Below are 13,895 nucleotides of genomic sequence, written 5' to 3'. Positions count from 1 at the left end.
CTGTTACCCAAACTAGTTTTATTCACAGTAAAAGCTTAGAGAGATACTGCCGCTTGCAGAGACAGTGTAGGGAGCTCACTGTGAGTCTAAATATTGGCTGCGTGAACATGTAACACTAAATTAGGTAACAGCCTTAAAAGTGTCTCAGGCAGCTACAACATACACATTTAAAGAAATTCACTTAACTGAAAAGAGCAAAACAAAAAAAAGAAAAAAAAAAAGAAGAAAGTGGTCTAACATGGATAGAAAGAAGTGGTCCAGTGTGGATATTTCACAGCAAAACAGATTTAAACCTTTCCTCTGTGTGCAAAAGATCTCTCACCTGATTTAGAAACTGAATTAAATAGGCCCAGTTACAGATGCCAGAGCGTGTGAGCTGAGGCTGACATATAATAATAGCTTTTAATGCTTTCAAAGAAAGATCTTCTCTTCCTCAGGGACACAGGGAGTATTGCACCTCTCTATTCATGCATGAGCTAAAGTGGCAGAAATAGAAACATTTTCTTCTACGTCTAGTCAGAAAACGATACAACTGCAGCTCTCTAGGTTAGCTGCAATTTTATTTTTTTTCTTAAAAAGTTAATTGGTATTTTAAAAGGTCGTGTTTATAGATTAGCAAAGACCAAAATCAAGATACTGGAAGGAAAATATGATGCAACTAACTCACTGCTGCCAGAAAAAAATCCAGTGCACTGAAAAGAAAGTCTGCTGGAACGGTGCTTGTTAGCACTTCCAAAGCATCCCAGGGAAACCTGTCAGTCCTGAAACGATGGTTAAAATTAGCTCACTGGACAGGCTACCACAAGTAATACAGAGCAGCAATTCCTTCCTGCAAAAGTTACACAGAAAGCAAAGTAACTCCTTCAAACCGGTCTGCGCAGAGCCCGAGGGAGATCAAGACGAGCTCCAGCCCATTGTTTCTGCCTACTTAAAAGCTCTCCATGACTCCTTCCCTAAAGCAGACCTTTCTGTTGCTTTCATAACCTACGACAGGAAAGCCAACATTAACCAAAGATCGGTTTTTCTTTATTGTTCCACCCTCACACTTCTCCTAGCAGTAAATGGCAAGGAATTAAAGAAAAAACAAATTAATACTGCTGCTCCACCGCCAAGCCCAGCGGCTCAGCAGACCTAACGCAGACGTTCATGCTCGTTGCATGAGTTCAGCCCAAATACATGGACCTGAAATGACTCATCCTAATTAATTCCACCAAATACCCTCCAGATGAAGGGTCATATCAAATAGGTTTCCAATATACTGATATATAAAGGTCCTTATGCCTATGGTTTTCCATTCCTAACTTACAGTTTGTCTGCAAAAATCTAAGTATGCAAGCAGGCATTTTAAAATTAAACACCGCGGTTTTAAAGTCAGACTCTACTTCAGTGCACCCTTTGCAGCCAATTAATACAGCAATGAAAGCGGTCAGCAGTAATGCAAATCCCCGGGTGTCTCGACTGTGCGGTATCTGAGCCAACGCAGAGTCATTTCTCATCATCTTCATGGCAGGACCTCTCGTGTCATACAGGGATGGGAAAGATTTAAGGCTGTGAGGAAACCGCGTGTGACGTATAAGGGTTCCTGACAACATCCCAAAGAGAATGATAAACGGCAATTACTAATAACTGGTACTACAAGTAGGTATCCTGACTTACAGAGAATGCTTCTCCGGCCTGTAAAAGGACAGTTTAAGGATATAGGTGGATATGAATTTCCCTGTGGAAATTAGTGGACACAACTGGGTCTACTCAGTATTTCTTACACTCCTCCCTGAAGCCCTTGCACAGCACTGGAAGCAATATAGAAGGTATTTATCAGAGTAACTTGCACACTCATGTTAGTAGGTGGGAAAACCCTCCTTCTACACGTGTAATCAAACAACTGTTTTGCAGCTCATTAACAACACATTAACAGCATTAGATGAAGACCTCTCTGTGATGAAGTAGTCACAATAAGACCCTCAAGCCATGCACACAGGCATCTATCGCTCACATCGCGCCATCTCACCCCTCATCACGGCTCTTACTTCTGAACAGTTGTTACATCCAGTAAGACAAACATGCTCAAGCTACTTTGCAAAGCTAGTATTTATCCAACTTACCTTTTACCTTCCAGGCAACGTGATTCACAAGACTTACGGTTCAGTACAACAGACTGTGCCAGAGGCTCTGCATCCTCAGTGCTTGCAAAACAGAAAGCGTAATGGAACAATCCAGCCCAAAGCCTGTTTGACACAGGGGTCTCACGTGGAGCTGGCTTGGGTTTTCAAGCAACAGCTTTCAAAATTGCCATCTTATCTTCCTCCTCCGACTCCTTCTGAGCAGTTCTCACAAGAATTACAATACAGCTTCTGCTGCTTACCGAGCAAGCTCTTCAGACAGCAAGGTGGAGACCCAAGATCCAAGTGCACCTGCACTTCCATGGTGGTGTCCCACCCTTACCAGTGTCTGGCCAGCAGTAGCACAAGGCTGCCACCACCATGACATCCTTCCCAGACATCATGGGAAGATAAAAGCCTTCCCAGGAAGAACAACAGAAGAGAGGCAAAGCAGAGACAGGACCACACTTGTCCCAGCACAGCCCAGGACGTACCTGCTCATCAATCTTCCTTTGAAGCTGGACCACCTTGTTCTCCATGCCAATGTTGAGCTTCTTCAGGTGCTGTGCTGAGCGGGCCTCGATCTTCAGTGCCTTCAGCTCCTGCCTGGCCTTCATGCGCCGGTAGTAGCACTGCAGGACAATGGTGGCACCCCTGACCCGGTGGAAGCGAGTGCGGGCCAGCCAGCCACGGGCGTACTTCTGGAGGATGGTGGCTTTGTGCTCCGCAAGGATCTACAAAACATGGGCAGAAACGGGATAATCAAGGGAGAAAAGTCACCTGTAAAGGTAGCAGCAGCCCCGGCTGCAACACGGCACTCAATACTTCCCAAACTGCCTTTGAAAGGGCTTCTCCTCCACGCAGGAGTGTCCTAGGTAGGTGCAGGGGGTGATGGCTGGAGAGAGAGGCTGTTATCTGCATCCTATTTTATACATGGAAGGGATACTTCAACCCCACCTCCTGGGGGGTTTCTGCAGTCACTGCGCTCAACTTATGCGGGCAGGACACATCCAGTCCTCTCTTAGGAGCCATGCTGCTCTCTAAAATGAGCCAAGACCTGCTTGGCCAGTGAAATGAGGGGATATGAACCCTGGCTGGTGAGTAGAGGACTTGATGGGGACAGAGGCTCAATGAGAATTCATGGACCACCTCGGAATAGTACTCAGATCCACAAGATCCATAGTTAGCAGAATAAATAGCCATTAACACGCACACCAACACTTAGCAATAAACTTACAGTCCCTTCAGCATCAGATATAACTCACACCAGAACAGGTTTTTAGTTGTTTTTTTTTTTTCCCCTGTGTTCCACCCCTGTATTATGATAATTTATACTGCAGATAAATGCTGTCCTGGTGGGATTTCTTATCATATGGATAACCTTCAAATAAAACCCTGGTGTCCTTTCACTACAGTCTGCAACCAGTTCTCTTGCACGACTCAATTTCTAGAAACTTGTATGTGGTTTTGTGAAACGTCTGGCACTTTTGCGTTCAATTTCTCTCCAAAAATTTACAGCAATCTTTTCAGTAGGTGGCAGTTCAATTCCTTCCTCTAAAAACGAAGGCTGACATATTAGAGATACAACCAGCGTGTTGTTAATAACCTTCTTCTGTTGAGCTACGCTGCAGTATTATGAGGAAAGAAATACCAGGAGAATTTAAAGATTACAAGACAGTTCGCTGTTATTAGTTTGGGATAAGTCGTATCAGAAATGGTACCATATCAGCTTCTCTTACAAATCTTTTGTTTCACCCTAAAGCTTTCTTTGCACTTGCAAATTTTAATTCAGAATAAAGGGATTGTGTGAACTTAGGATGCAGTAGGAGTTACTCTGAAATAAGCTTTGTATGTCTCCAGCCTTGGCATTCTTACAGATGGAGATGGCTGTGGGTGCCTAAAGAGCTAGAAGAAACCCTACTGCATTGCCTTGAGGACCTATTCCAGCCTTACAGCAAAGTCTTGGTGGGCACTAGGCATGCCCTGACCCCATGGAGCATCACCCGCAGACCCGCATCTGTTGCTGAGCATGCACTTGAAACAACACCTATATCCAACACCTATATTCAGATACTCCAGAGATTAAGGATGTTCAGATTTGAGAGGCCTGATCTTCAGCCAACTTCTACACCTTGTTAAGATTTTGGGTTGCCTTGAACCTTGGAGGGTTTAAATGCTGGACCAGTTACCTCTGCTGCAGAGGCTTCCGATTTAAAAAAATAGATGCTAAAAAAGCAGTGGCAACACAAATTCCTGATCACTAGCATCCAGCTGCTCCACTTCGTAGGACATCCCTGATCTCTTCTGGTGGGTCACCAGGTGTCCAGGTAACCTCCACCATCTCCACGAACAGGCTCTCCCCTCATGGCTCATCGTGCCTCTGACTTCAAGTATCCCCATGGCCACAATTAGGCATAAATTTAGGTGACTACCAAAGTAAGGCTGGATCTGAGAGTGGACAGAAGACTCCCCCAAAGCTGTTCTCCGTTTTCTGACAGACAATTTCTCACTGTATCAGCTTGCTGTCATCAAACCTTTACTTCCTTGCTTTCAGCTCCTGGTTTAACACAGAAAGCTAATGGAGAGAACTAATTAAAGAGAGATTTATTTCGATAAATGAGTTGATGCCTTCCATGACAGACCCTATGGTCTTCCTACCATACTGGAAACGGCACCTGCAGCACAGCTCAGACACAAATTCAGTTTGCCAGGGAGATTTTGCAGAGCATGGGTTAGATCAAATGACATTTCCCGATTTCCACAATGCCTTCCGGCATCTGAATGACTAATTTAATTTAGCTGCTCCGCTGAGGTGCTGCTGCCAAAATCGTTTTTGCTTGCACAGCTTTAAATGGCAATGCTCACCGTCACCGTGTGCTCTCCAGAAACACCAGAGGCAGTCAGCTTCATAAAACATCAAAACGGCCACAATAAATACATCGCCGTGCTGTGCCAGTGGAGGTAAATATAAAGGCTCTTCCTACTCTTTTCCAATGCAAAGACACTCCATGGAGTCGTACCTTGTGATAAATCCTCCTAACAAACATGCCCCGAGCAAAAGCCTGAATGGTGACGGTTGCGTTGCGGACCCTCTGGAAAGCTCGGAGGATCCGCAGCATTCGGTATTGCTTCTGGAAGATGATGGCAGCTCTCGTCCTCCTCAGGTGCTCGGCAAGCCTGCAAAGCACAGGAGAAAGGTTAGCAGTAAAACTAAACTCCCCTTCTTTCTGCCACAGTAAGTTTTAAAATGGACAGAGGGAAAAACCTTTTGTCCAAAAGTAGCTTGAGGGTATTCAAGAAAGACCATCCCAGCAGTAGGGCTAAGAAAAGAGCAGCTGATAGCATGTCTCCATTAGAATAATGGGAACACATATGCAATCAGACAGCATCCATGGCACGCAGGAGCACTGGAACTAGAAATCAGCACACCTCAATATCCCTAACAGCATTAAAAACAAATATCTTCCAGCTTTTCCCTTGGTTTGAACTCTCTGCCTTACGTACTTGAGCCAATCAACGTCCAGGTTGGCTCCATCACTTCCCTAACTATAAAAAGCAAGCATCGCAAGGGGTATCTACCGACTCAGTGAAAACGGCAGCAAATTGATTTGACATTTAAACCGGTGTGCACTGGTTTGGCAACATTCATGAGCAGAGCCCCAAGCAATTCACAGAGAGTAAATAATGAGGGATGTGGTCAACTCTGTGCCATGTTGCTCCCATTCTCCAACTGAATTCATGTTCAATTTGCCGTTGCGCAGGTTAATAAATGCCCATAAAACGTCCATTTAATTTGATAATTAGCTTGTTTTGCTGAATTTATGATTCGTTTATTGCTCTCAGCATGAAGCATTATGTAGACATTTGATCTGCTTCTTTATTTTGTGAAAAGCATATCAAAACTAAGAGCCATATCGGATTGGCTTATATATTCTCTTCATCAAGGATGATGGTTTCTCATTAGGACCCACTGAACCAGAGCTTACTAAAGAGGACAAGGGATGGTCCATTTCCAAAAAGAGGAGACAGCAGTTATTCAGATGACATCTATCCCTACAAAATCAGCCCAAAGAGGTGAACTGAAAAATCATGTTGAAGAAACATTGCAGCAGGTGGTTTCTGCACATCTGCTTCCAGCCTCTCTTTTAGCTCATACCCCCTCACTTTGACATCACCATGGATTCTCCTCCCCTCCTTAGAGGAATGGTTGGCTGATGCAAAGTCAAATACAGAGTCCAAGTCTGTAGGTGTGCATGGAGAGCCCACCGGAGAGGCTCAAGTTAATCACTGGCTCCCCCTTTTTCTTAACCTTCCTCCTATTGCTTAGGTCCCATTTGCATTGTCTTCAAGTGAGCTGCAAGACTGCTGAGAGGGACCTGCAGCCACAAGCCTAGAGAAGTACATGGACTTCTGAGGACAAGAGAAACCTGTGCTCAGTTTCAAACAAAAGTCGCTAAACTGCCCAGCTTTGCTTATTTGAGACCTTCTCATCCCTTTCACAAGCACAAATAATACCACAAATTCAGTTAGCATCTCTGATGTTCTTCCAAAATACAGCATGATTTAGAGGAAATCCTTGGAAGGAACATGGAAGTTCTCCACCTCCATTTGCTTCAATAATTGATAGAAATCAAAATTCATCCAGCAATCAGGAGCGAAGAAGTGACTGTGCAGGAGCCTTGCAGCAGACAGGCAGCATCTCATGTTGCCCAAGTGCAAGCAGAGTTAATTGGGCTGCAGATTAGGTAGCAGCACTTCTGGTGGACAGATGCTAACTCAGAGCCAGGAAGAACATCGCTGCTCAAAACTGAGCAACATAGCTAACACACCACAGCTTCTCTAAGCAGAAAACAAGAAGGGAAACAAAGCTGAAAGGACCCAAATCCACTCCTTGATCCTATCGGCAGAGTGCCTGAAGCCATCTTGGCTAGATGCAGGAGAACAGCGGTGTTTGACATGAATAAGGGGCACAAGATGCAGGGTGGCCTGGGTGTTGGGATGCTATTACATTGCTTTACTTCTCCCTCACACCCACCCCACATCTGCTACCAGCAGTGTACTCTCCAGTGCAGCGTTATCTACAGAAAGCCCAGCAAGCCACCGACACGAGGAAGCTTGAGGTTCCTGCACACAGAGTTAAACACTGACCTCTATAATTCTGTACTGTATATAGCCCCATTGCCAGTGATTTAGAGTGATTTTTCTCATTACAACAGATACAGTAAATCAATTCTGAGAACTCCCCTTGGATACCAAGGAGGCACAAATCCGGTCCCTGCAGAAGAGGAGCGCATACCAACTAGCAAAGTGCTCACTGGCCGACCCAAAGGCCCTTTGCCAGAAGTAGTCCCAGAAAAATATTAGTTCTGTGAAACACTTTCACCTAGATAAATCTCAGAGTACTCCAGTCATCCGTTTAGAGCCCAGCTGCCTATGACTATAGCCCTGGTCCAGAACCGCGAAATTAAATCAATATAGATACGAAATCAGTTTGAGATGGAGAATTTTGATCTCTTGCCGCCAAATAAAACTGGGGAGAGGGGCCAGAAATAAGTCCTGACTTTAGCACAGCAACTTTTACCATAGTGGTACCTATGTGCACAATATGGGTCTTGTTTTCACAGGGCTGAAAGGCAACACCCCATGCAGAGCATTTTCAATGTTTCTCATACAAAACCCCCAAGTTTAAGGTCTACAAGATGGAACGGACTGAGAATACAAGTACCCAGAAGTGGTTTTCCCCTTGACCTCCTAGTTCGCCCTTCCTCAGAGCGCTTCCTAGGACCCACCTCCGCGCCAGGTGCCCACGCGTGTAGCGCTGGATGATGACTGCAGCTTGTCTCAGCCTTTTGTACTTGACCCTCTGCAGCCAGCCCCGCACCGTCTTCTGAATCATGATTGTGGCAGCTCTGAACTTATCTGCTCGCAGTTTCTCCAGATATGCCACCTGGCCTGCACGGAAAAAGATCTTGGTACGTCCAAACTGGAACTTGTCTGGATCCTTTTCAAAAGCATAAAGGAAACTAAATTTAATTAAGGCAAACATTATCTTTTTTCAGTCTATGTTGCTCAGTAGATACAGATAAAAAACCCCACTTAGATTCAAATTTATCAGCTCAGCTCACATCTCTTCTTAATTGGGTGGTGAAGACATTATTAGACTCCAAACTACTTGAGCTTCTACACACCCATTGAGGAACGCAACACTGACTCAGTCTTAAGTTCCATATATTTACATGAATATTGAATGTTTTTTGGTTTGGGGGGTTTGGGTTTTTTGTTTGTTTGTTTGTTTTTTTTTAAAGTTAAATAGAGCAATGCAATGCCAGAGGACTTCAGGAGAAGATTTCTTTCTTGAAAAGATTAAGGCTTACATCTGCAAATTCACACATGCACTGCAAACGGGTCTGCAGCTAAGACAAACACTTGGTGCATAAGGAGAACGGCCTTTGCAGAGAGGAACCCAATTGAGTAAATTCCTCAAAATCCCATGAGGAAAACAAGGATCAAAAATTAAAACCTGGCTAAGACGCTGTGTGCGTTCAGGGCTCCTCAACAGCAAAACAACAGGAAGAAACCTTTGCGTGCACACTTACAATTTAAAAATAATGCACACGAGTCCGAGTAGTGCAGTTTTGTTAAGGGGGGCTAGCAAAGACTTCTTATTTGCTTACACATCTAAGGGGAAAAAGTCCCAACCTATAGGGACTTTCTACATATTAGTGACCATTGAAAGTCTCCCACACATCAAGATAAGGCAATTACTGCATTTTTCTCTTACTCATTTGTGCAAAGACACATTTAATGACAGGGTGACAGAAGCAACTTTTGACTAAAGTTCATGATGTTGTACACAGCATCCAAAGCTGGACCTCCAAAACATGCTCCAGCTATAGCTAGCCAAAATACAGGAGGGGTTGGAAGGATGAGTTTTCTGGAGATGGCAAATTGTTTGTGTACAGTCGGTGATAAGAAACTCTGGACATCACCAGCACTGAAACGGTATGTCCAGCTCGACTGCAATCAAAACATCCTATGTCACGCTTGCTCATGCTACCTCCTTGCGAGACTATCTCATTTTGGAAAAAGCCCCAGGCTGCCTAGGCTGAACAAGCACCTGCACGAGCAGCAGGTGAAGTAGGAGCAAGGAGACCAATTCAGATCATATCAAAGTCACAAGCTTGTGTGCTGTAAAACTCATTGCCAAAGATGTGGTCCCAGCTCACCTTAATGAGGTCTTCCAACAGGGTCTGACAGATCTGCTTCTTGTCATTCTTCGAGAGGTCTCTCTTTTTCATAAGAACACGATACCTATTGAAAAAGTCATGGTAGGACCATCTGAAAGCAAAGCATACACAGGATTAGTCTGCATGCTGGGCATTGTTTCCTTAATATAAAGCATTTGGAGTCATGGACGAGTCAAAATATGAAACTCATACTAAGGGATCTCTCACCACTACCCTCAGCATGGATTGAAGCCACCTGAAAGGAGCTAGGTCACCCCAAACCTGACCCCCAGTCTCAGCCCTCCCCTGCCATTGGAAGCCCTTATCAGGGCATTTCTAGCCTGGAACAAAAAGGCCGTGGATCACCTTGTTTTCACTCCTCCTGATGTGCTTCCCAAGCTGCTGCATTTTACCACTCCAATGCAACAACGCTGTACCCTTTGGAAATGATATGCTCATTTTAAAGAGATCATGGATCTCCTGATTTAACCAAAAATTTTTTAAAAAGCAATCTTGATGAGGTGATAGATAATGAATCAAGTAGAAACTCTTCCTTACTATGCTTTTCCAAACTCTGTTGGATATGAATTTGAATCAATTCATTCACTAATCGCTCTGGTTTGTGGCCGAGACCCTTAAAACAAACACAAAATCTTCTGACTCTGAAAAGACAAAGCAGCCACTTGGAAGATGTTTCACTGTCACCAGCAGCGAAGTTTCCAAACACACAACGCTAATTAAAGGAATTACAGCACTATATCTTACTGCTAGGAAATATCATCTCCTGCCGCCACTGTTAGATTTAGAGCCTGCAGACTGGATCCTGAAATTGGTTCAGCATCTGCCAAGTTTCAGCGTTCTCCAAATTAACACAGTGAGTTATGAACCCCTCAAAACCTGAGTTTTTAATTAAAACACTAGGCATTTCCAGTACTGTCAAGTACAGCCATCGTTATTTCAAAAAAAAAAATATGCATAACAAACATCAAAGGAAGATGGGAGAGAGTTGCAGAGATTTTGATTCCTGCCCTCACTCAGCAAAACTACCTGTGAGCCTGATCCGCACCCATGGATGTTCTGGCAGCCAAGATGAGAATACACTGCATGAAGAGCAGCCATACAGAAACATCTCCTCCTCTGCCCAGCAGCCCCATGCATGCCTTCGTTTTTGTGTTATTACACCCAATTCTTGCTCATTTTCCACTTCCAGGGATTAAGAGAGGTGGGAAGAAAGGCAAAACAAATTGCAAAGTGTCAGAGCAACGCTTGTGATGGGTCCTTACACTTGGCCAGTTTGTAGTGGTGGGGCAGGGTGAGACATCACACACCACCCGAGCACCTTCCGCGCTCAAGGCTGCCATCTCTAGAAAATACTCTAACGAAACTTCTTGAAGGCTGGAAGCTAGGATATGTGGCCACGCAGGCGTACCAGAAGTACAACACTTATTTCAAAATACACAACCCAACACAGTTTCACATCAGTTCAGAAAATGCAGCAGGGGAGAAAAGCCAGTTTGATTAGAAGCAATACTCTAATTAAAGAACACAGCAGAAGAAAATGCTTACAATGAGAAGAGAGAAAAAGCGAAAAAAAAAAAAAATGGACTAGGGGAACTAGACTAAGGGACTGGGAATTGCCACGCAATTCCTGCATGGACACATCGCACCCTGGACACCTTTTGCAAAGAATATGGGAATGCCAAAATCTAGAGAGAGTCCATAACATTGTTCCTGAAGCAAAAGGTAAGATGGAGGGCTCCTGAAGACAGGCGCAAGAAGGAAATTGTGATGAGAGGATTTCCCATGCTCAGAGTAGCTCTGGAGTAACCAGATTTAATGAACATTTCATCCTTATCTACATGGGCTAGTCCTGGGGCTGGAGAGCCACGGCTGCCCATCCTCAAATGACCAAAAGTACTGGATTACCACTAAAAAAAAATAAGATACCTGCTATGGGCATATCTCTCCAGGGTGAGGTACAGCAAAACTGAACACAAAGATTACGCAAGACTACAGGCTTATGTCACGTAAAGTTTAAGCTTAAACTTGCCTCCTCTTTGCTTTCTAAATGCCTTCATTTTATAATGCATATCCCATTTTGTACCCACACCTTAATCCTTTTGCTTTGTGCAAATAAAAGCCGTTTTCATTTTAAGCACGTCTGAGGCTTTACGCAGCTTCAAATCAAACCCGATGGGAGAAGCGGAGCACGCGACGCCCGAGGCACGCAGCCAAGCGCGCGATGCTGGAGACCTCCTGCCTGGCTCAGGTATTACCCAAGCCAGGGAGAGCTTGGGGAGGAGAAAAGGCAAGGAGGGCGTATCTCCATTCACCTGCCAGAGTCACTTTAGGGGCTGATATTATTAACTGCTACTATTCAGAGGAAGAAATCATCCTGCAAGTGCCACCCGGGCTCCTCCAGCAAAGAGCAGATGGCAAAGAGGCAACAGGCGTAACTGAGGGCACGGGTCCAAGCTGGGCAGAAAGCAGCAAAATCCATCATTTTCCTGCATCAAGACAGAGATGGAGATCCCGCAGCTGCTTTCAAACAGGAGTCAGACACAGAATCACAGAATCACTACGGTTGGAAAAGACCTGTAAGATCATCAAGTCCAACCTGGAGAAAAAAAAAAAAAAGAAAAAAAAAAAAGAAAAAAAAAGCCAACCACCACACAACAACAACAAGCCACAACACACCAAAAACCAACCCACCCAACACCTGCAGAAATTCCTTAAAAATGGATCATAAGTCACCTCAGAGAGGATCTTTCTTCAGAGCCTGTCGCTTTCATTTCACAAGGTGGTAAAATCTGATTTTCCACTTGTTTCCCTTCGAGTCCATCTTTAATATAAATAACATAACTCACTTTTTAGGATTAAGTCTCACATGAGACATTGGAAGTGGCAGGGAATATGCTTGCTGATTGCTGTTGGGGTGTTTTGCTGAGCTGGTGGTATCTGTAGTCCACTATCCGCATCTCCCAGAGGTTCACAGCCAAACGCTGCACCTCCACGGCACAACTCCGCTTCACCCATGCTGCAGCGAGGCCACTCTCGCCACCCTCGCTGATTTAATGGGAGATGACAGTCCTGAGATCACACTGCTTGTATTATTGTCCAGAGAATATCAAGACAAAAGCTCTGCCATGCCAGGGCTCAGCTGGTCCATCAGGAGTTTCACTGGAATATTTGCAGTCCCAGTTAATGAGCAAAAGAAAGCTGGGGGGGTTCAGAGGTGTTGTTACAGGATTCCCCCCCCAGAGAAAGGAACAATTAAAACACTCAGATATAATGTAACATGCCTGGTTAAACCACTTCAGGTTCAAAGCAGTATAAAATTACCTTACAACTATGTGATTTGAGAGAAACAAACATGCCCCAACCCTACAAGAGAGATCTCTCTGGTGCAGAAATACTGAACGCTTTGGTGCACACACGCTTTTTTGTATTCTTCTGCACGTCTTTTATTTTTTTACTTTTTTAGGTTCAACATCTGCATCTTCAGCAGAAAAAAAAGAAAAATAACAACACTTATTTCCCTCCTGGCTAGACCACAAAGCAATTCCCAGCACGAGACAAAAGCTGTGCCACGTTACCCCACAGCTTAGCAGGTCAGGAGAGATTACGGGAAGATTATACCGCAGTGCGGGAGCGTGTCCAGAGAAGGGCGACGGAGCTGGTGAGGGGTCTGGAGCACAGGTCTGATGAGGAGCGGCTGAGGGAGCTGGGGGTGTTCAGTGTGGAGAAGAGGAGGCTGAGGGGAGACCTCATCGCTCCCTACAACTGCCTGAAAGGGGGTTGTGGTGAGGTGGGTGTTGGTCTCTTCTCCCAAGTGACAAGTGGTAGGACAAGAGGAAACAGCCTCAAGTGGCACCAGGAGAGGTTCAGGCTGGATATTAGGAAAAATTTCTTCACCAAGAGAGTGGTGAAGCACTGGAAGAGGCTGCCCAGGGAGGTGGTGGAGTCACCATCACTGGAAGTGTTCAAGGAATGTGTGGACATGGCACTGCGGGACATGGTTTAGTGGGCATGGTGGGGTTGGGGTGATGGTTGGACTTGATGACCTGACAGGTCTTTTCCAACCTTAGTGATTCCGTGATCCAACTTGTTGCCAGGTATTGAATTAAAAGCAGACCTTGGGTTTTCAGGATGCTGTCACACAACATGGGCACGCCTTACTGCTAGGAGCTGGAAACCACCAAGGGCCACTACGTAAATACAGTTCCTTATAATTACCCAAGTTATAAGATCCAGACAGGTGGTGTAGATGAAGAGCTGTAACCAGGAGGATTTTTGTACCTGCACATCTGAGAAGGAGGGAGAAGAAGGCACAAAGGACTGTACAGATACTACTGAAACTTTCCCGAGAAAAAAAAAAAATAATCTCAGGGCTGAGATCAAGCACAACCCAGCTTGACTTGGTCAACCCAGCAATTTCTTTGTCATCTACAGGAATTAGACAGAGGGAATAAGCTGTAACACACACCACAAATTAAGCCTTGTATCTGTGGTTTAAAAAAACCAAGATTCGGATGCTTTACACAAAACTACAACTGGGTGCAAAGTAAAG

General features: G+C 44.7%; 1 protein-coding gene across 1 annotated transcript in view; it reads right to left on the bottom strand.

Moving 5' to 3' along the window:
* Positions 1 to 13,895, bottom strand: part of MYO5B (myosin VB) — a 152,707-nt gene that overhangs the window by 42,554 nt on the left and 96,258 nt on the right. Inside the window, exons 18-21 of the mRNA XM_059833394.1 lie at positions 9,326 to 9,437; positions 7,889 to 8,100; positions 5,120 to 5,276; positions 2,594 to 2,833 (exon numbers count right to left, since the gene is read on the bottom strand). Coding sequence (XP_059689377.1) covers positions 2,594 to 2,833; positions 5,120 to 5,276; positions 7,889 to 8,100; positions 9,326 to 9,437 — 721 coding nt within the window. The remainder of the gene's footprint in view (positions 1 to 2,593; positions 2,834 to 5,119; positions 5,277 to 7,888; positions 8,101 to 9,325; positions 9,438 to 13,895) is intronic.

Source organism: Gavia stellata, chromosome Z (genome assembly GCF_030936135.1).
Source record: "Gavia stellata isolate bGavSte3 chromosome Z, bGavSte3.hap2, whole genome shotgun sequence".
In the NCBI taxonomy this organism is placed as follows: Eukaryota; Metazoa; Chordata; class Aves; order Gaviiformes; family Gaviidae; genus Gavia; species Gavia stellata.
Note: the sequence above shows the minus strand (reverse complement) of the source record. Positions and strands in the feature narration are given on the sequence as shown.